Here is a 22,383-nt window from a genome sequence, read left to right as displayed (position 1 = left end):
TTGTATGTAAGTGAGGAATCACTGAATTCTACTCCCAAAATTCTAACTCCACTGTGTTAATGACCTAAAATTAAAATTTAAAAAGTAAAAATAATAAAAGGGTTAAAAAAACAAAAACCTTGGATCGGAAAAACAGCCTGTGTGGGCAATAGATTGATCTGAAGTGGAGACTGTTAAGTGGCTGCCAGAAAAGCTGATGCAATCCTGGGTTACATAATTCAAGTTACAGTGTCCAGAACAAGGGAGGTAGTTGTCCTTGCTTTACTTCAAGCTCCTAAGAGTACTACTCTGTCCTATCATAAGGAGCGAACACAATCTTGACAGCCATGTATCAGGCCTATATGAGAATTGGAACATCATTTATGCCTGCTCAGGACCCAACAGGGACTTCTAGAAGTATAAAAGTAGCTACAATTTCTCAACACCAACACTTAATGGTCTCGCTCTCCAGAAGAGGTATGGATTGCTACTCTTGTGCTCTCTTTCATGGTGCCATTATCCTTGCTTCTACTAAGGCAATATACTGTAGTATTTAAAAGCCTAAGATCGGGTGACAAACCATGAGAGACTCTGGGAAATGAACAAAGGGTTGTGGAAGGGGAGATGGGTGGGGGGATGGGGTAACTGGGGACAGAGGAGGGCACTTGATGGGATGAGCACTGGGTGTTATATGTTGGCAAATCAAACTTCAATTAAAAAAAAAAAAAAGCCTAAGATCTTGAGTTTGCCTACCTGAGTGGAGTTCTGGCTCCTGCACATACGATTTAACTTCATTGTTTCATCTCCTTACTTATAAAGTAGAAGCAAAAATAAAACCCTTTTCTTAGGGTTATTGCAGAACCAAGTAAATTAATCCATGTAAAATTACATAGTTCCTGGCACACAGTAAGTGCCTAATCAGTATTAACCTTGTTTTCGTATTACTAGTCCTTTTTTAATTTTTTTTTTATTATTTATTTATGATAGTCATACAGAGAGAGAGAGAGGCAGAGACATAGGCAGAGGGAGAAGCAGGCTCCATGCACCGGGAGCCTGACGTGGGATTCGATCCCGGGTTACTAGTCCTGATACTACTTCGCTCTTCTGTCCTTTGTGCACTAGCTCCCATCTCCTTTTGTTTTTTTCCAAAGACCTGTTCCTTTCATTGCCTTATTTCTCCAGCATCAAAACCTTTCTCTCTGAGTCATTCCTACTGGCATGTAAATTTGCTATGATGTCCCCTATCTTTTAAAAAGTCAAATAACTTTGTTTGCCCATACAACTGTGTACACAAAGTTTCCACTTCCTCCCCTTCCATTCTTTCTTTCTTTTTTTTTTTTTTTTTTTTTTAAGATTTTATTTATCCATGAGAGAGAGAGAGAGAGAGGCAGAGACACAGGCAGAGGGAGAAGCAGGCTCCACGCAGGGAGCCCGACGCAGGACTCAATCCCCGGTCTCCAGGATCACATCCTGGCCTGAAGGCGGCGCTAAACCGCTGAGCCACCCGGGCTGCCCCCTTCCATTCTTTCTTGAACGCATTCCAAACCACTCCTGAAATGCCTCTTGTCCAAATCACCAGTGGCGTCCACATAGCTATATGCAAGTCCATTCTCAGACCTATCTTACTTGGCTTACGAGTAGTATTGGACACACTTGATCACTTCCTCTTTGAAACACGGTTAGCTTTCAGACCCCACATTCAATAAGCCTGCTCTGCTGGCCACCTTTTAAAATTCTCATCTTCTTGACCTCTTTAACACCGGAGAGCCCTAGAGGTCAATCATCGGATCTCTTTTCGTAATTTATTTCCTAGGTAATCTCATCCGTGACATTGCTTTATATACTCTCTCTCTCTCAAGATTTTCAAGTGTATGCCTCCAGTCGTAGTGTTCACCAAAACGTATATATAACATACACTGGTGGTATTTGAAATGAAACATGAGTAAAACATACATGTCTTTGTGCATCAGGGAAAAAATGTAACTTCTCCCCTAACTCCAGGTTCCTTTTTTTTTTTTTCTTTTTAAGATTTTATTTACTTATTTGAGAGAGAGAGCATGCTAGAGAGCATGAACTGGGGGAGAGGCAGAGGAAGAGAAAGAAGCAGACTCCCCATTGAGCAACGAGCCCATTGTGGGGCTCCATCCCAGGGCCCCTGGATCATGACCTGAGCCGAAGGCAGATGCTTAACTGAGCAACCCAGGCGCCCCATAACTGCATATCCCTATTATCCTTACTAGACACCCATTTCAAACATAAAATGTCTGAAGGCAAATTTTGATTCCACCCTTCCCGACCCCAACTTCTGCCCCCAATAAGCTTTCCAAATTCTTGCTCATCCCAGCGAATGCAATCTCCGTTCTTCCAGTTGTGTAAGCCAAAATATGTTTTGAGTTTTTTATCTGACCTAGATCCAGTCCTTTACCAAATACTGTTAACGCAACCTTTGAAATACATACAACCTGGGACGCCTGGGTGGCTCAATGGTTGAGCGCCTGCCTTCAGCTGACGGCGTGATCCTGGGGTCCCCGGATGATTCCTGCATCAGGCTCCCTGCATGGAGCCTGCTTCTCTCTGCCTGTGTCTCTGCCTCTCTCCCTCTGTGTCACTCATGAATAAATAAAATCTTTTTAAAAAAATGAAATATACAGCCTTTTAAAATCCACTTCTTGACACCTCTTGCTCAAAATGTTTATTGGCTAGATTGTCACACCGTCCCACAATTCGCTGTGCTTCCATGATTGCCTTATACTTGATTCCTCCCCTACCAGCCAGAATTAAACATGGGTCATGTGATATTATATTTCTGCCCAAAACTCTCCAGTGACTTCCTATCTTTATATTCTTATAGCACTTGTAAGGCTCTATCTGATCCGATCCCGGCTATGTGTCTGGCATAGCCTTCTGTTTTTTTCTCTGCTTTGGTTACACTAACTTCTTATTTCTTCCTCACACCGTGCACGTTCCTGCCTCAGGTATTTGCACGCTGAGATCACGACTGCCCGGAGCGCCTTCCTTCACGCATCTGCCTACACCTCACTCTCTCACTTTGTCAGGACTTCGCAAACATGTAGCCTTATCGGGCAGGTCTTTCTTGATTACCTTGTATAAAACAAAACTCCTATCCCATCTCTCTCTTACCCTGCTCTTTCTTCCTAGCATTTGGTACTTGGTTTTTGTCAATCGTTGCCAACTCCCACTGCCTAGAAGAGTATCTAGCCCATTGACTGGATAAATCAGAATAAATCAGGCAAATCACAGTAAATACTGCCCCTTGACATTTGTTTACTGAATTCTAGGTTTTTCTTGATTTCTAGAATGTTTTTCCTGGATCTCTGTAAATGTCCCGTAGATTCCCACTGAGGGTCTTAATAGGTTGTTTCTTTACAAATTCAATATGAAGCAGCCCTGTTGGGAGAGCTCTCCAGTCTTATAAGCTTCTGGCCATAATTTTTTTTTTTTTTTTTTTAGATTTTAAGATTTTATTTTTAAGGGGCCGGAACTCACAACTCCAAGATCAAGAGTTGCATGCTCTACTGAGTTGGCCTCCAGGCACCCTGGCCGTAATTTATTATTATTGCAGACTGATCCCATCTTCCCTAGTAGGTTCCACTTTTGCCTGTATGCCTCCATCACTAGCTTCACTGAAACCAATGAGTGTGCATCCATTTTGTAGAAATGGTTTTTATTTCATCTGGAACTTGCAGAAATTTACAAAAATTGCAGTGAGAATGAAGGCAACAAGAAAACATCTTTCAAACTGAAGCACCTAGCCATCTGCCATTGTAGGGGGAAATACCCAAATGCCTGTCAGCATCTGGCACGTGAGGCTCCTACCTGCTGCCCTCATTTTCTTGGCAGGTCCAGGACCTGTTCCCAGTGTCCAGCAACCTTGTTTTGCCTTCTCTCTCGTTTCCTTCCAGTGCACCACAAGAGGGCAGCCTTTCATCATACTCTACTGGAATTATACCGACAGCGAGCTGCACTTCTATAATCTAAACTGGAAATGGGAACGGTATACCAAAATTGTTCAAAGTTAACGAAACTCTAGGATTACAATTTCATCCCCAAAATGGTGGGACCAAACCACATCCAAAAGGAAAGTCATCAGTTTAGCAGTGGAGAAGAAAACCTTCCAGGGTGTTCTAAGCTCAAAAATTAAGTACTATTTGTAGGAGGCTTTTGTTAAGTAACTATTTCTTGTTCAGTCATTGTAGCAGATGTACTGTATGGATGTGTTGGTTTATTTCTGCAGACATTAAATTAGAAGACTGAGACAAAGAAGAGACCTTTATTATCTTTTCACTTGAAAGTATCTCTAGGTACTGTATACAAACTACAAAAGTTGAAGCAAGAGGAACTCTCACATTAGGCATACTAGTCACGGCGCAGTAATTAAAGCCAGTATCTATGGTAAACAAGCATAGATTAGTAACTACTAAACCAGTCCCTTGGGTCAGCACCCAGTCATTTTTTTTCTCTCTGACCAATTCCCTTCTGCCATAAGCCACAGAGAGGTAACTAAAAGAAAAGTATGTCATTAAAGGGCTGGATGCTGTCTCGCAGATTGAGCCCTAAAAATTCATACTTAAAAAGAAGAATTAAATTGTATAGAGGACCTTAAAGAATATTGTCTGGCATCTTTTCTCCATCTTTCCCTGCTGTATATCCTAAGTGGCCTCTTGAGCTTAATCAGATTTTGCCATGATCGCAATCATAAGAATCAGTTATATTTACTACAACTATCCAAAAATATAGGAACACAGTCTATTCTGTCTCCTAGTCATTCCTGTGGAAAAAGAAAAACACACAAATCTCAAAGACTAAAGCAAGTCAAAGAAGTCCAAAAAAGAAACCTCGATTTGGCTACATTTTAGAAGGAAATAAAGCCCTGTGAGTTTCATTTTCTGGCTTTGATCTGGTTGTCAGTTGGGATGGACTTGCCCAAATGATGGCCCACAGAAAGGCCAAATTTCTCGTTTTTCTGCTTATCTTGCACTTCCTTTTTCATTAAGAATCCTGCCTGAAAGTTTAAGTCAAAGAGGCTACTTGGAGCAAAATACAGTGGAGTCTCATTCCAGATATTCTCCAGGCGTTTCTTCCATCCTTCCAAGATCTGAATTCGGACATCCATAGGAGTGTGCCCAATGCTATAGGTCAGTTGAGGTTCCAGGACTTGGAAGCCACAGAAATGCAGAGTGCCACTCTGGGGATACACCAAAGCACAAAGATGAGTCACACAACAAACCCTACACAGCCTGAACCATATACAAACAGCGAAAGACAATCTAGGTTTTCCAGTAAGAGGATCCAATGTGGGGGCCTGAGGCCCCCTGGAAAAGCAATTCATATCTGTTTTCTTTCTCTCACCTCCTCTCTATTCCTAGCTGTTACCTATTTTATTTAGCCTAGTCAGCTGAACTCTTCTTTAAATGAATAAAACCTTGAAACCCTGCCAGCCTGGGATCCTCTGCCAAAAATGCCGGAAGTTCTATTACATAAGGGAGTTTCAGCTTCTTGGCAGCCGACTCGTGCCAAGGCATGCCAAGTTGCCTTTCTCTGCCTCTCTGCGTAGCTAGAGGAGTCTCAATAAAGGATTCCTATAACTTCTCCAGTACCAACTGCCCGCTATTATAGGGGGCCACCATATTTGTTCTCTCCAATCCTCTTCTCTAGAGGGGATTATTTTGATAGTCCAGTGACCCACCCCCAAAAAGCCTACCTCTGACTTCACTCTTGTTAGCTGGACTAAAGTATTTCTTACAATTTTCTAATAGTTTGTGGGGCCGTAGCAACAACTTGCCGAAGGCCAGGAAGATTGGAGAGGGGTCGGTCCTCGGGGGAGAATCATTACTTGGCTCTCCAAGTCTGGGGTTATCTGCACTAGTCCTCGGTCAGGAGGCAGTAGTGTTTGGACGTGCCATACTCGCGTTATTCTTTTAGTACAGGGGCCTGGGAAGACCAGGAAGGCAGGGGAGGGAGCACCCTGGAGTTCTGAGTTACTACGTTGCTTTCATCCTCACCTTGACACCTCGGGTCTGTTTTCAGCTGCTCTCTTGAGGCTCTGGACCCCACAGAAAGCTCAATTGATTAATCCCCCAGAAGGTTCATTGAAAACGAGTAACCTGAATTGGCCAGAGAATGATATTCATGTCTCCGTGGATACCCTGCAGAGAGTACATGGAGCCGCTACCGCCCGTGGTGATGGAGAGCACCGTCTTCTTATTCTGTAAAAGCAAAGTCGTCACCCTCCACATCTCCATGGCGACAGGAGGTTAATGACACAACCCCAGGGGAAAGAACACACAAGTCCACCCACCTGCTATTCACCTCACTTCTCACATTGGCTCCTCTGAGCCAGCCACCTGGGTGGACTCCAGAAGTCACACTCCAGGGCAAGCCCAGGAGTCTCGATTTGCTCCGGGCGGGGCGGGGGGGGGGGGGGTTGTTAGCAAATCAGGAAACTACAAGATCAGTGTGGACGCCTGGTGCCTGAGTGGAACTCTGTCCCCTCGCGGTGCTACCCACAACCCAGGCATGGAATCCGGGAGGCCTCAGAATGTGTCTTGCGTAGTAGTTGGGTGTCTAGAAAACTGAGATAGACTCTGTTTAACTCTTATTATGGAAAATGTCCAACATACATAGAGAAGAAAGCATAAGGACACTTCCGCCACTCAGCTCCAAGTCTCCATACCTGGCCCTCCTCGTCTTAGCTAATACCCTTGCCCCTCATGTTCCTGGGGTATTTTAAAGCAAGTCCTAAAGTCACGTCTAAATATCCATAAAGATTTTATCATCCATCTCTCCCAGGAGCCTGACCTTAGTATCTAGTGGTGTCCCAGACCCTCCCTGAGGGAGAATCGCGCTGCTGGAGCAGAAGCATCCACGTACCCGGAAAGGTCCCTTGTCATACATGGCCGCGTACGTGTAAGCAAACTCTCCGATGAGCACTCGCTCGAACCAGCCTTTCAGGATGGCAGGGACTCCAAACCACTGCAGTGGGAACTGTGGGGCGAAGGACGCAGAGGTCAGATCAGGAAGCGCCAGCGCAGGGCAGCCCCTGTGGCCCAGCGGGTTAGCACTGCCTTCCGCCCAGGGCGTGATCCTGGAGTCCCGGGATCGAGCCCCATGTCGGGCTCCCCGCATAGGGCCTGCTTCTCCCTCTGCCTGGGTCTCTGCCTCTCTCTATCTGTTGTAAATAAATAAATAAAATCTTAAAAAAAAAAAAAAAAAGGAACCACCAGCACAGAGGCAGCACAGCTGTGCTGTGCAGGGCAGGACCCTTTTGGGGCCCTTCTCATTTCTTCTGGAGAAGTGAGGACATTAAAGAAAATTATTGTCCTTGGTCTGTCGGCCTGACACTCCTATTTCTGCCTAAAGAACCAAATACGGGCAGGTCTGCAGAAAGCCACATGCGCTTAAGATTTGTTTCCATGAGGGGCGTCTGGGTGGTTCAGTCAGTTTAGCATCCAACTTGACTTCAGCTCAGGTCATGATCTGGGGGTAGAGAGATCGAGCCCCGCAGCAGGCTCCACCCTCAGCAGGGCTCCGCTTGAGATTCTCTCTCTCCCTCTGCCCCTCCCCCAACTCTCTCTCTCAAAGAAAGAAACAAATCTTAAGAAATTATAAAAGATTTGTTTCTCTGAAATCACATTTATCAGCAAAGTCTAAACAGCAGGGATCGCAAAGTTTGCTTCAATGTGTGATGCCTAAATGCACATTTTCCCAAGAGCTCATTTTAGTAGGAGCGGGAGCAGCACTATGGAACCTGCACCTTGTGCTCGCAGGTGTAAAATCCTGTCACTGAGCACAAACAGCCTGAGGGTGCTCCCACCCAGGGGGCCAAGTGGCCGGGGGCTGAGGGCTATCAGGGAACTCCCCTGAGAAAGGCTTGTTGGGTCTCTTGTCCGGATAAAAGAACAAGGACCCCAGAGGGCGGCCCGCTGGGCAGCTGGAGCACAGGGGGGGCTGCGCACCCGAGGGCCCCGGCGGCGCCAACCCCGGGGAGGCCTGTGGCCGCCGCGCCCCGAGGGCAGCAGAGCCCGCCGCGCTCCCCGGGCCCAACGGCGGCGGCCTGGCCCCCCGAGCGCCGGCCTGGGAGCGCACCCGGCTCCCACCTGGAAGATCACCAGGTCCGCGGCTTCCAGCTTCTTCTGCTCGGCCACGATGTCGGGGCTCAGGCGGCCCTCCTTATAGGCTAGAGCGGCCTCCGCGGGGTACTGAAAGTTCCCGGGGTCCTTGGGCGTCCCTGCGGGGGGGGGCAGGTGATGGGGGGCGCGTCCTTGGGCCTCCCTGCGTGGGGGGACAGGTGATGGGGGGCCGCGTCCTTGGGCGTCCCTGCGGGGGTGGGGGGACAGGTGATGGGGGGCCCGTCCTTGGGCCTCCCTGCGTGGGGGGACAGGTGATGGGGGGCCGCGTCCTTGGGCGTCCCTGCGTGGGGGGACAGGTGATGGGGGGCCGCGTCCTTGGGCGTCCCTGCCGGGGAGGGGGGAGGGGACAGGTGATGGGGGCCGCGTCCTTGGGCGTCCCTGCCGGGGGGGACAGGTGATGGGGGCCGCGTCCTTGGGCGTCCCTGCGTGGGGGGACAGGTGATGGGGGGCGCGTCCTTGGGCGTCCCTGCGTGGGGGGACAGGTGATGGGGGCCGCGTCCTTGGGCGTCCCTGCCGGGGAGGGGGGAGGGGACAGGTGATGGGGGCCGCGTCCTTGGGCGTCCCTGCGGGGGGGGACAGGTGATGGGGGCCGCGTCCTTGGGCCTCCCTGCGTGGGGGGACAGGTGATGGGGGGCCGCGTCCTTGGGCGTCCCTGCCGGGGAGGGGGGAGGGGACAGGTGATGGGGGCCGCGTCCTTGGGCATCCCTGCGGGGGTGGGGGGACAGGTGATGGGGGGCCGCGTCCTTGGGCGTCCCTGCCGGGGAGGGGGGAGGGGACAGGTGATGGGGGCCGCGTCCTTGGGCATCCCTGCGGGGGTGGGGGGACAGGTGATGGGGGGCCGCGTCCTTGGGCGTCCCTGCCGGGGAGGGGGGAGGGGACAGGTGATGGGGGCCGCGTCCTTGGGCCTCCCTGCCGGGGAGGGGGGAGGGGACAGGTGATGGGGGGCCGCGTCCTTGGGCATCCCTGCGGGGGTGGGGGGACAGGTGATGGGGGGCGCGGAGAGCCGGCCGGGCTCACCTACCTGTCACATCCCGCCTGGAGATGACGGGGTTGAAGTTCATGGCGTACAGGTCCGACACGGTGACCTCCCACCCTGCGGCCTCCAGGGCCTCCACCGCAGCCTCCTTCATGGCGTGGTTGAAGGAGGCCTTCTCCGCGTGCGCCAGGACGATCAGCGCCTTCCTGGCTGTGGGCACACGAGGCAGGAGGGAGGCAGCGCCCACCTCGAGGTGCGCACTCCGGGTCTGGGGCTTGGGGGGCTCAGCCCGAAAAGCCCGCGACTCTTGCTCTGGGGGTCGTGACTTCTAGCTCCATGTTGGGCATGGGGATTAGTAAATAAATAACCAAACTTTAAAAAAAGGGGGAAGAGTTGACTTTGTTAGGCCTTGGGTGATACAGTCCACCCCCTGCGGCCAGAAACACAGTTACTCCGTAAAAGTACCAGCGAGGGGTGCCGGGGTGGCTCAGAGGTGGGGCGGCTGCCTGCAGCCCAGGGCGTGATCCTGGGGTCCTGGGTTCGAGTCCCGCATCCGGCTCCTGCATGGAGCCTGCTTCTGCCTCTGCCTTTCTCTGTGTCTCTCATGAATAAGTAAATAAAAATTAAAAAAAAAAATACCAACGAATAAAGGAGGCATTTTTACTCAGTGGCTAATTTTGTTGGCATACTTAAGTGGCCATCTGCATGAAAATAGAATTATCCCCTAGAAAACTGACGCGTTTGGAGTTAGGATAGTGGTTCCCCTTGTGGAGGGGTAGCAACTGGAAAGGCACAGAAGGGGCTCTTGGGGTGCTGCCCATGCTCTGTTTCTTGATCTGGGTGCTGACCACACAAGTCTATGAAAAGTCACTTCGAATTTGTGCACTTTTCAGAATGTCTATTGTGTTCAATATGTATTTTGTTGTGGGTTTTTTTTTTTTCACTATCCCACAAACAGACCACATAGAGTAAAAAATTCCTGGCAGAGAGTAAAGATGTAAAGGGAGAATTTATATAACCTAAAGATAGTACTTTTTAAGAAAGACTGGAGATTCAGAAACCATGAAGGAAAAGCTTGCCAGATAAAGACAAATAAAAATTAAAAATTTGTGTGTTCCAGAAAGCACCATAAACAAAGTCAAAAGACAATCAGCAAGGGAAAAACATCTGTAACTCTTAGCACAAAGGGTTCAAATCCCAAGGAATGCCTACAAACAGGACAAGACAATGCAGTAGTAACAATGCAAGGTCATGGGCACACTATTCACAGAGGAAGAAATGCAGATCAAAAACAAAAACAAAAACAAAAAACAGAAGGAGTGCCCTGCCTGGCCTGTCACGAAAAACAAATTAAAATGAGCTATCAGTATTTACCCATTGGATTGGCGAAACAGGAGCGGATTGGCGAAACAGGAGTGTCCGGCTGGCTCAGTCAGGGGAGCGTGCAACTCTTGATCTCGGAGCTGGGAGTTCGGGCCCCACGTTGGATGTAGAGATTACTTAAAAATAAAATCTTTAAAAAAAAAAAAAAGATTAGCAAAACAATTCAAACAAGCAACTGAGGGCTATTGACATTTCAGGAAAACTGGCACCTTGTCAGTGGGACTATGAATTGCCAAGTAATCAGGCCAAATTTCTTAAAATTTTAAAGACACATGAATGTTTGGCGCACCTGGGGGGCTGACTCTTGATCTGGCGCAAGGCATGAGCTCAGGGTCGCAAGACTGAGCCCTGCACTGGGCATGGAGCCTGCTTAGGATTCTCTCTCTTTCTCCCTCCCACCCCCAACCTTGTTCCTGATCTCTCTCGCGCGCGCTCTCTCTCTCTCTCTCAAAAACAAAACAAAACAAAAAACAATAAGTCTTTGATGTCGCTCTCTGACTTTGGGGGTATCCGTTCTACAGACTAAAAGCATCACGAGGAGGTTTACTGTATTCTTCTCATTGGCGAGCGCTGCACGCAACCTGCCCGGGCATTGATGGGGACTCCGGTACCCGTACTAGAGACCTGTATGCTCTTGCCGGGCTGACGCTATAGTCGCCAGCGACAGCCAGGACAGACGGGGTGGTTAGCTGATAAAATGAAGTAAAGTGAACCCATTCTTATGAAAGATGAGGAGGGGCATCTGGCTGGCTCGGTTGGAGCCCGCAAGTCTAGACCTTGGAGTTGTGAGTTAGAGCCTCACGTTGGGTATAGCCGTTACTTAAAGAAAAAAAAAAAAAAGATAAAGAAACTACACATACGTGTGCGTAGATTTGCGGCATCCAGGTATGAGGGAAGAAGAGATGCGCAAGGATCACGTGAAACTATTAATAGTTTTCTTAGCTGAGTGCAGTCGGCAAGGAGGTAGAGACAGAAGGGAAAGATTTACTTTTTTTTCTTGGACCTTTTTGCCTTGGGCCTGTGTTCATTAAGTTGCCAGAACACGCGGGCTGCACGCTCAGAGAACAGTGTGCATTTTTTTTAAGTGTTGTTTGTTTTTAAGTAATCTCACCCAACGTGGGACTCAGACTCCCAACCCTGACACCAAGAGCCCCACACTCTTCCGACTGAGCCAGCCAGGTGCCCTTTATTCTTCTTTATTTCACCTGAAGTATATTTGACAATGTTACGTTAGTTTCAGGTGACTGACACATGAGTCCTCGCCCGTGTATTAGGCTATGCTCACCCCACGGGTAGCTACCACCTGTCACACCCCACGACACTAACGCAATACCCGCGACTACACCCCCCTGCGGACCTTTTACCCCGTGATTATTCATTCTGTAGCTGGAAGCCCGTATCTCCCACTCCCCTTCACCCATTTGGTGCCCCTCTGCCCATCCCACTCCCCTCTGGCACAGTTGCTTTGTTTTTTGTATTTAAGGGTCTGTGTCTTTTTGTTTGTTTGTTCATTGTTTGGGTTTTTAGATTCCATACAAGTGAAATCAGGTACTATTGGCCTTGCTCTACCCTAACAGCATCAATGAGAGCTTACTATGTGCTGGGCACTGCTCTGAGTGCTTGGCATTCTTCTGCAGTTGTCATGGCAACGCTGAGATGTGTGTATATATAAAATTTAGTATCCCCATATTATGGATGAGAACAGTGAGGCACAGAAAAGTTAAGCAAGTTCCCCAAGTTTACATAGCCAAGTGGTGAAACTCTAATACTTTATATAGACATGGGGCATCTGGCTGGCTCAGTCGGAGGAGCATGGGGCTCTCGAGCTCATAGTTGTGAGTTCAAGCCCCACACTGGGTGTACAGATTACAAAAACAAAACAAAGAAACAACTTAAATATATATATATAGAGAGAGAGAGACCTAGATAAATCCATGCAACCATGTGCGGGGCAGCAGGGGAGGTACCAGAGGACGGAATAGATCACCACCCCCGCTCCTAGCAACTGGCATCACAATCTCATTTCTTTCTTTCTTTTCTTTCTGTCTTTCTTCTTTCTTTTCTGTCTTTCTTCTTTCTTTCTTTCTTTTCTTTCTTTCTTTTGATTTTATTTTTTGATTGATTCGAGAGACACAAGAGGCAGCCACACAGGCCAAGGGAGAAACAGGCTCTGCGGGGAGCCGGACGCGGGACTAGATCCCGGGCCCCCAGGGTCACGCCCGGGGCTCAGCCGCTGGGTCCCCCAGGTGCCCCCCACTACCTCATTTCTTACTAACTCCTCACGGCTGTACCCCCGGTGGGGCCCCATGGGAGCAGCTGCTTCGGGCTGAAGGACTGGCCCCGCGGGCCGCGCCCAGCCTGCGCGGGCATCTCAGGCTGAGGGATTTAAGGACAGTGATTCATCTGCTTTGAATCAGGAAAAGGGAAAGAGGCTCCGGAGGCTTCCTCAACAAACTCCTACCCCCCCTTTTTTTACCCCCCCCCCTTTTTAATCAACTCCAGGACTTAACACTCTTGGGAGAAATGTGAGTATATGAAGTTCTGACAAGCATGTTCTCTGCGACTTACCTTTGTGTTAATTATATCAATATTTACTGAACTCTGCTTTGTCAGGTTTTATTCTCTTGGCATCTTACCTACATATAAAGATTCTTTTTTACTTAATATTAACAAGCGTTTCCTAAGTGGTAAAATATAAAGTCACTTGACATAAAATGAGATATCGGGATATTTATCCCTAGCTTTCAAGGAGCTCACCACCTACTAGCTTCGGGGGATGCCTACCACCTTCAAAAATAAGCAATATAAGGGGCACCTGGGCGGCCCAGGGCTTGAGTGTCTGCCCTTTGCTCAGGGCGTGGTCCTGGGGATCCGGGATCGAGTCCCACGTAGGGCTCCATACATGGGGCCTGCTTCTCCCTCTGCCTGTGTCTCTGCCTCTCTCTGTGTGTCTCATGAAAAAATAAAATCTTCAATTAAACTAAGCAATATAAGATGAGGCCCAAACAGGAAGGATGTATTTGCAAGAAATACAACCGGCAAAGTTCAGTATCTGGATACACACACACACACACACACACACACACAGACATATATATAAAATCTTTATATATATATATATATATTTTATTTTATTATTATTATTTTTTTTGATTCATGAGACACAGGGAGGCAGACACACCAGAGGGAGAAGCAGGCTCCATGCAGGGAGCCCGACGTGGGACTCGATCCCAGGTCTCCAGGATCACGCCCTGGGCGGAAGGCGGCGCTAAACCGCTGAGCCACCCGCGCTGCCCTAGATAAATAATCTATTAAAAAAAAAAAAAGATAAATAAATGAAATCACCTATAGGTATTGTAAACCTACAACTTACACGGAAGTATTTTAAATTCCAAGGCCAAACAACGTGGCCAGATTGGGCCTCTAACCACCGGGCCTGACCTGTTCTGGAGAGAATTTTTTGCTTCTGAGGTCAAGTCCGTCTCAAACTCCCATCCAAGGTTGTGGAGATGGGGTGGAAACAGGAGCTCCCCTTCCCTCCCGTGTGTGGGGAGGGCTCACCCCGGGATGCAGTTTGAGTCATGGAGGAAAATTGACACCTAAGCCCCTGGGGACCCCTGCAGACAAATGAGGGCTGTGGGAGCCCTCTGCTCCCAGGGGACCCTACTCCGGGGCCACCTCTGCTCCGGGGGCTCCCCTGCTGAGGGGCACCCTGCTGCGGGGGCTCCTCTGCTCCGGGGGCACCCTGCTCGGGGGCCGCCTCTGCTTCGGGGCACCCTACTCCGGGGGCTCCCCTGCTCCGGGGCACCCTGCTGCGGGGGCTCTTCTGCTCCGGGAGCACCCTGCTCCGGGGCCGCCTCTGCTTCGGGGCACTGTACTCCGGGGGCTCCCCTGCTGCGGGGCACCCTGCTCCGGGGGCTCCCTGCTGCAGAGGCTCCCTGCTGCAGAGGCACCCTGCTCTGGGGGCTCCCCTGCTCCGGGGCACCCCTGCTGCGGAGCCGCCTCTGCTTCGGGGCACCCTACTCCAGGGGCTCCCCTGCTCCGGGGCACCGTGCTGCAGAGGCACCCTGCTCTGGGGCACCCCTGCTGCGGAGCCGCCTCTGCTTCGGGGCACCCTTCTCCGGGGGCTCCCCTGCTGCGGGGCACCCTGCTGCAGAGGCACCCTGCTCCGGGGCACCCTGCTTCGGGGGCTCCCCTGCTCCGGGGGCTCCCTGCTCCGGGGCACCCCTGCTGCGGAGCCGCCTCTGCTTCGGGGCACGCTGCTCCGGGGGTCCCCTGCTCCGGGGCACCCTACTCCGGGGGCTCCCCTGCTCTGGGGGCTCCCTGCTCCGGGGCACCCCTGCTGCGGAGCCGCCTCTGCTTCGGGCACCCTACTCCGGGGGCTCCCTGCTCCAGGGGCACCCTGCTGCAGAGGCACCCTGCTCCGGAGCACCCCTGCTGCGGGGCACTCTGCTTCGGGGCACCCTGCTCCGGGGTCCCCTGCTCCGGGGCACGCTGCTCCGGGCACCTGCTGCGGGGGCGCCCCTGCCCGGAGCGGCGCGGCACTCACCCGCCAGGGCTCCGTGGCGCGGCCGCTGGGTGCTGGCTGTCGGGGCCGCGGGGGTGCGGCCGCGGCGTCGGGGCAGGGCGGGGCTCGGGGTGCAGCTCGCAGCCGCCGCCGCTTTATGGGCCCCGCGCGCCCGGCCCCCTGGAGCGGCCCTGCCGGGCGGAGCCGGCCCCGGAGCCGGGGGCGCAGGGCGGGGCGTGCGGGGCCGCGGTTCAGGAAGGGGGGCCTGGGGGCTGGAGGGCCCGACGGTGAGAAGGGCGCCCGGGGCCGCGGGCGGGGCGCGGTGGGGCGGCGGCCACCGGCGGTGCAGGGCGCCGGGCCCCCAGGGAGAGGTCGGGGAGCGGCGGGCGCGCCGGGTGTCTCCGCCGGGAAAGGCCTTCGCACGAGATGGGGGGGGGGGGGGCAGCCTCGGACTCGCTGAGTCACGGTGACTCGGAGCCGCGGTCCTGGGCCTGAGGTCCCTGCAGCCTCGGGGTCGCCCTGGGCCCCGCGGGGTGCTCGTGCCCAGGCGCCGGCCTGCCCCGGGGTGGGGGGGGGCGCCGGGGCTCTGAGCGGTGCTGCCCCGGGAGGCAGGGGCGCCCTCGGGAAGGCCGAGACACGAGACACCGCCGAGGTCCCGTCTCCTCGGGTGAAACTTGCGGCTCCTTCGATCCTGCTTTGCAAGTACGGCTTTTTTTTTTTTTTTAATAAATTGAAAGTTTGTGGCAACCCTGCATTGAACACACACACCCACGGGCACCCAGGCTCCAGCAGCATCTGCTCCTTTTGTGTCTGTCAGATTTGGGTGATTCTTGCAGTATTTCAGACCTTTTCATTGTAGTCGGTACAGTGATCAGTGATTATAACTCACTGAAAACTCAGATGATTAGGTTTTTTTCTAACATTGAAGTATCTTTACATTCAGGTAGGTGATTGTTGGACATGATGCTGTTGCACACTTACTAGACAAGTGTGGGGTAAACGATTTTTATATGCATTGGGAAACCAAAAAATTCATATGACTTGCTGTATGGCAGTTGTTTGCATCTCAACCTGTAATATCTTTGCGGAGGAAGGAAAAAGAGAACTTCAAAGTGCAAACATCAGAAAAATTAGAGATAATAACTAAGAAAATTCAGAGGGAAAGGAGCTGGGAACTACACCCTTCTGGGTAGGGTTTCCAAAATTTACGGGGGCACTAAAAAAACTCAGTAATCAAAATAAATATTTTTAAGGCTTTTTTTTTTTTAAGATTTTATTTTTTAAGTTATCTGCAAACCCTCTGCGGGGCTTGAAACCATGACCCCGAGATCAAGAGTCACCTGCACCAGTGGCTGAGCCAGCCAGGTGCCCCGAATGGTTTTTTTAAAATTGAGATATAATTGACACATAACACTGTGTAAGTTTACAGTGTCCGTTGGTTTGGTACATTTCTGTATCACAATATGATTGTTGCATTAGCCCACTTCTTTCCCAAGTCACACATTTGTCATTTCCTTTTTTTTTTTTTTTTTTTTTTTTATCATTTCCTTTTTGTGTTGGGAGCAGCTAAGATTTAGTATCTTAGTGACTTATTAGCTTGTAATGTGATATTGTTGACTTCAGCCACCGTGTTGCCATTAGATCCAGAACCTGTTGATCTCCTGGTTATAAGTCTGTACCCTTAAGGAACAGCTCCCCAGCGGCCCCCCCCCCCCCCAACCACCATTCTACTCTGGTGTTCACAAGGTCAATTTTTTCTTTTTTTTAAGATTCCACACGTAAGTGATGCCATATAGGACTTGTCCTTCTGTCTCTCGGCCTCATTCTGTCTAGCATAATGCCTTTAGGATCCATCCATCTTGTCAAAACGGGCAGGATCTCCTTTCTCATGTGGGGTTAACACCCTGTTGTGCCTGTGTCTTCTTTATCCACCCCCTGTTGACAGACACCTTGTTTCCATAGCGCCCCTATTGTGAAGAAGGCGCCGCGAACCTGGTGTGCAGAGGTCCCTTCGCGGTGCTGACTTCAGTTCCTTCAGATAGAAGTGGGGTTGCCGGGCCCGGTGGTGGTTCCATTTCTAATTTTTTGAGGAATCACTGTACTATTTGCTATAACAGCTGTAATAAGTTTTAATTACATAAATCAGTTAGAATCCTTTCTCTTTTTTTTTTTATAAAGATTTGATTTATTTATTCATGAGAGAGACAGAGAGAGGCAGAGACACAGGCAGAGGGAGAAGCGGGGTCCCCATGGGGAGCCTGATGCGAGACTCGATCCCAGGACGCCGGGATCATGACTGAGCCACCCAGGCGCCCCTAGAATCCTTTATTTCTAAGGAAAACCAAGAAGGAGGCAACCGTGGACTGTTGGTTACACTAGCATTCTGTGGACTGGGAGATTTATGAACACGTTTAAAAAGTATTTATTTATTTTATTTTTTGAGAGAAAGAGTGTGCGTGAGTGGGGGACGGGGAGGGAGGGACAGAGGGAGAGGGAGAGGAGCCCAGTGTGAGGTTGGACCCTAGGACCCCGAGACCATGACCCCAGCTGGAGGCGATGCCCAACGGACTGAGCCACCCAAGCACGAATACGCTTTACAATTTCTAGAGGTACAGTCTCCCTCACAGTAAAGTTTTCAGTGTGGCAGCACGAGGTTGCCCACTCACAGACCTACATATCTTCGGTTCATCTGTAAAAGGGAGCCAAAGTGTAGGAACTTACATTCAGTAACTAATGTTTCCGTATTTTACCTTATTTATTTATTAAAGGTGGGGGTGAGCAGAGGGACAGGGACAAACAGACTCTGTGCTGAGCGTGGAGCTGGACGCTGGGCCCGATCTGAGGCCCCTGAGTTCGGGACCTGAGCAGAAACCAAGAGTCCGATCCTTAACCCCCTGAGCCCCCAGGCGCCCCTCCAGAGTTTGTCTTATTTGGAAATGATCTAGATACTTAATGAATATCCATCATTTAGCTTCTCTCAGGGTTGGGGATTTTGTAGGTTCTGCAGTGTCTGTTGTCACAAGGAAATGTCCTCAAGGTTGATGGGGGACCTAGAGTCAGTCTAATTCATTCCAAGACCAGCCTAACCTAAGCGCAGGCTTCCGATGGTCACCTGCCGGGTGCTCCAGGAGCCTCTCAGAGCTCAGCCTGTGCCCGTCACTGTTGTGGCCTTGACTTCCCAGATGCCCGTCAATGACAGAGCTGCTCCTCCTGTACCTACCTCACTGGCACGTTAACAGGAGCCAATAGTGACCAACAAAATGGAACTTTCTGGTAGGGAGTATAATATGGAATAGAATTTAAAAAGTTAAATAGCTTATGATAAACAGTAGTCCCCCATTCTATGCTTCCGAACTTGAGTCCTCTTTCCCAAAGTATTTTTATTTAGAGATTTTATGTATGTATGATTGTATGTATGTATTCATGAGCGATCCAGAGAGGCAGAGACATAGGCAGAGGGAGAAGCAGGCTCCGCCTGATGCCGGACTGGATCCCAGGATCCTGGGACCATGACCCAAGCCAAAGGCAGATGCTCAACAACTGAACCACCCAGGCATCCCTCCCAAACTATTTTTGCTGATGCTTTGTGGTATGCCATATTTCTTATGTCCTGTTTTAGGGTTCTTTTAAGACTTTGTCTGTTGGCTTGATACAAAGAGGAGGCCTAGCACTTTGACATTGTCTGCCACCTTCGCTCCTTCCAGTCTCCCCGTTGCTTAAGTGTCTGTCCTCGGCTCAGGCTGTGATCCCAGGTTCTAGGATGGAGCTGTACGTAGACTCCCTGCCCAGTGGGGAGTCTGCTTCTCCCTCTCTCTGCCTCTCCCTCTGATCCCACTCTCTCTTTTTCTCAAATAAATAAATTAAATCTTTAAAAAAGTAAAATACAAAAAATTTTTGGCTAACTCAATATTTAGGGTTTATGCCATTATGACAATGAGCCAAGTAGTGAATTAGGATTTTATTTTCTTCTACAACTTATTTTCCTAGAGTTAATAATCGCCTCTTTTTCCTCATTAGTTTTCTACACCATAAGCACTATACTTGTTCTCAAACCTTCCACCAAAATTGTGAAAAGCAGAGGTGCCTGTTTGGCTCAGTTGGTGGAGAGTACAGCTCTTGATCTTGGGGTTGTGAGTTTGAGCCCCACGTTGAGTGTAGAGATTACTTAAAAATAAAATCTTGGGGCACCTGAGTGGCTCAGTTGGTTAAGCATCTGACTCTTGATTTTGGCTCAGGTGATGATCTCGATGTCATGGGATTGAACCTGGTGTCAGGCTATTCAGTGGAGACTCTGCTTCCTCTCTCCCTCTGCCCCTCCCCCCATGCATGCTCGTTCTATAAAATAAATTTTAAAATCTTTAAAAATAAAATAAAATCTTTCAAAAATTGCAAAACACAAATAAGCACCCCATAAGTGCTATTTTTCACTTGGTCAGACTCCTCAGGTTTACCACTTGTGTTCTTCTGGGAAAAGTCCTGGCAGTCCTCTATTTCACTCTGGACTGATCACACTCTGAGGTTGGCTGCAAAGCCATCTTCCCGGGCTTCTTTCTCACCGCCCTTTTGTGTTGGAGTCCATGTATTCCTCTTTGCTTTACTCTCGCCACCCACCCCCCGGATCGCATTCTCTACTAGTTTGCTAAGAAAGGATAAAAGGAAGGTAGTTTTTTTGGATATATTGCATATCTGACTGCTTGGTGGGGTGTAGGATTTTATGGCTCTGCTGGAGAATCTGATATCCACTTGAGTGGGACCTGCCTTTTTCCCTGTAAGTACCCGAGGTGTTTTTATTCCCAGTGTTGTGACATTTTATCTAGATGAATATTGCAAGGATAACGCCAATATGACCTTATTCTGTACTTTTACCTGAAGTTAGGTACTACTGCGGAAACCACATTGTATTAATTCACGCTTTTCTAAATCATCAGAATATGTTACACTATACTTAACAGTGGACGATTCTTCTAACTTCATTATCCCTTTGTGTAAGAAAAGTCAACAGAATTTATTCCTTTTCCCCCACAGAATAGGAAGTAATGATCGCTAATTTACTGAAGACCTGTTCTGAATACACTTACATGCATTAGCTCATGCTAATCCTGCACACTGCACTTTGAGGGAAGTGCTATTATAATTCTCATTTAAAAAAAAGACTGGATGGGGCACCTGGGTGGCTCAGCTGGTTAAGTGGCTACCTTCAGCTTGGGTGATGACCCCAGGGTGCTGGGATTGAGCCCCGCATCGGGCTCCCTACTCCATGGGGAGCCTGCTTCTCCCTCTGCCTGCTGCTCCCCTGCTTGCATGTTCTCTCTCTCTCTGTCAAATAAATAAAATATTTTTTAAAATAATAAATAAAAATAGGTTTGAGATATACAAGATATGAAACTCACCTATTTAGAAGGGACAGTATAACAGCTTTTAATATATGTATTGTTTTGCAATGGTCACAGTAATCTGATTTTAGAACATTTTCATTAATCCCCAAAGAAACCCATTAGCAATCCACTCTCTGTTTCTCCTGCCTGTCCTCCACCCTTTGGTCCTAGGTAACCACTAATCTGCATTCTGTTTCTATGGATTTGCCCAGCCCAGGCACCTCACGGAAACGGTGTACATTAGATAGTCTTTTGTAACTATCTTTTTTCACTTAACATAGTGTTTTCAAGGTTCATCCATGGAGGAGCAGATATCAATACTCCATTTCTTTTTATGACCAAATAATATTCCATTGTATGGATGAACCACGTTTTGTTTATCCACCATCAGTTGATGGACATTTGGGTTGTTACCACCTTTGGTTATTATGAATAATGCTACTGTGTATACGTTTTTGCATGGACATGGGTTTTCATTTCTCTTGGGTGGGTATCAAGGAAGAGAATTGCTGGTTACACACTGTGTTTAACATCTGAGAAACCGCTAAACTGTTTTCCAAGTAGCTGCAGTATTTTACATTCCTGCCAGCAAAGCATGAGTGTTGTAATTTCTTCTCACCACCACATGCTATCCCCTGTCTCGTGTATTATAGCTATCCTAGTGTGTGTGAGGTGCTAGCTCACTGGGGTTCTGAATTGCATTTTCCTAATGACTAGTGATACAGAATATCTTTTCATGTAATTCTTGGACATATACATATCTTCTTTGGGAAAATGTTTATTCTGTTTCTGTCCACATTTTAAAAATTGGGTTGTCTTTTTGGTTATTGAGTTTTAAGTTTTTTTTTTTTAAGATTTTATTTATTCACGAGACACACAGAAAGAGGCAGAGACACAGGCAGAAGGAGAACCAGGTTCCCCGTGGGGAGCCCGATGTGGGACTTGATCCCAGGACCCTGGGATCACACCCTGAGCTAAAGACGAATGTTCAGCTCCATATCAGCTGCAAATGCCCTTCAGAGTTGTAAGGGTTCTTTATGCAAATTTCTTTTTTTTTTTTAAGCTCTTATACTCAACATGGGACTTGAACTCACAACCCCCAGATCAAGAGTCACGCACTCTACCAACTAAAGTTTACCAACTTTACCAACCTCCTTTATAGAGTTTCCTTATTAGATACATGATTTGCAAATATTTTCTCCCATTCTTTCGGTTGCTTTTTAATTTTCTCAATGGTGTCTTTTAAATCATGTAACTTATTAATTTTTTTAAAAGATCATATTTATTTGAGAGAGAGGGCAGAGAGCACAAGCAAAGGAAGGGGCAGGGAGAGTGACAGAGGCAGAAGGAGAAGCTGACTCTGCTGAGCAAGGAGCCCCGTGTGGGGCTCTATCCCAGGACCCTGAGATCGTGACCCAAACCGAAGGCAGACACTTAACCAACTGAGCCACCCTATAAGTTTTAAATTTTGATGAAGTCTAACTTCATAATTTATGATTCTTTTATCACTTCTGCTTTGGTGTCATATCTAAGAAATCATTGCCTAACCCAAGATGTATACTTACAAGGGGTTTTCTTTCTGTGAGTTTTATAGTTTTAGTTCTCATGTTTAGGTCTGTGACCTACTTTGCAGTAATTTTTGTGTATGATGTGAGGTAGGGAGTAAAACCCCCATTTGAGAGATAGTGAAACTGATGAACCAAGTGGTAATATGGCTTGTTCCTGGCTCGACTGTTAGTCAGTGGTGGGGTTTAGAATTTGAACTCAAGGCCCTCAGACTGCAGAGGCAGCTTCCAACCCCCACCTGCTTTCAGAGTTAGGGTGAGAATTTTTTAAATGATTTTATTTATTTATTTATTTAAAATATTTTACTTATTCATTCATGAGAGACACACAGAGAGAGACAGAGACACAGGCAGAGGAAGAAGCAGGCTCCCATGCAGGGAGCCCGACGTGGGACTCGATCCCAGGACCCTGAACTAAAGACGAATGAATGCTTGGCCCCTGAGCCGC

At 48.8% G+C, this 22,383-nt stretch overlaps 2 protein-coding genes and 1 long non-coding RNA gene across 3 annotated transcripts in view; 2 read left to right on the top strand and 1 right to left on the bottom strand.

Moving 5' to 3' along the window:
* Positions 1 to 225: 225 nt before the first annotated feature.
* On the top strand, positions 226 to 7,325 carry LOC112929476 (uncharacterized). The gene is made up of 2 exons (XR_003236938.2): positions 226 to 456; positions 3,903 to 7,325. It is a non-coding gene; the product is annotated as an uncharacterized lncRNA (long non-coding RNA).
* NQO1 (NAD(P)H quinone dehydrogenase 1) lies at positions 4,252 to 15,174 on the bottom strand. Its single transcript, XM_072731612.1, has 7 exons — positions 15,038 to 15,174; positions 10,480 to 10,618; positions 9,151 to 9,315; positions 8,097 to 8,227; positions 6,871 to 6,984; positions 6,105 to 6,206; positions 4,252 to 5,185 (listed from the first exon to the last, which is right to left on the bottom strand). Exons 2-7 carry the CDS (start codon positions 10,481 to 10,483, stop codon positions 4,880 to 4,882), a joined length of 822 nt encoding a protein of 273 aa, XP_072587713.1. The 5' UTR covers positions 10,484 to 10,618; positions 15,038 to 15,174; the 3' UTR covers positions 4,252 to 4,879.
* LOC112929478 (uncharacterized) overlaps positions 11,376 to 22,383 on the top strand; it is a 24,312-nt gene continuing 13,304 nt past the window's right edge. The window contains exons 1-2 of the mRNA XM_072731971.1: positions 11,376 to 11,451; positions 14,884 to 15,282. Coding sequence (XP_072588072.1) covers positions 11,376 to 11,451; positions 14,884 to 15,282 — 475 coding nt within the window. The remainder of the gene's footprint in view (positions 11,452 to 14,883; positions 15,283 to 22,383) is intronic.

Source organism: Vulpes vulpes, chromosome 12 (genome assembly GCF_048418805.1).
Source record: "Vulpes vulpes isolate BD-2025 chromosome 12, VulVul3, whole genome shotgun sequence".
In the NCBI taxonomy this organism is placed as follows: Eukaryota; Metazoa; Chordata; class Mammalia; order Carnivora; family Canidae; genus Vulpes; species Vulpes vulpes.
The sequence above is the reverse complement of the archived record's forward strand: the minus strand, read 5'-3'. Positions and strand labels throughout refer to the sequence as shown.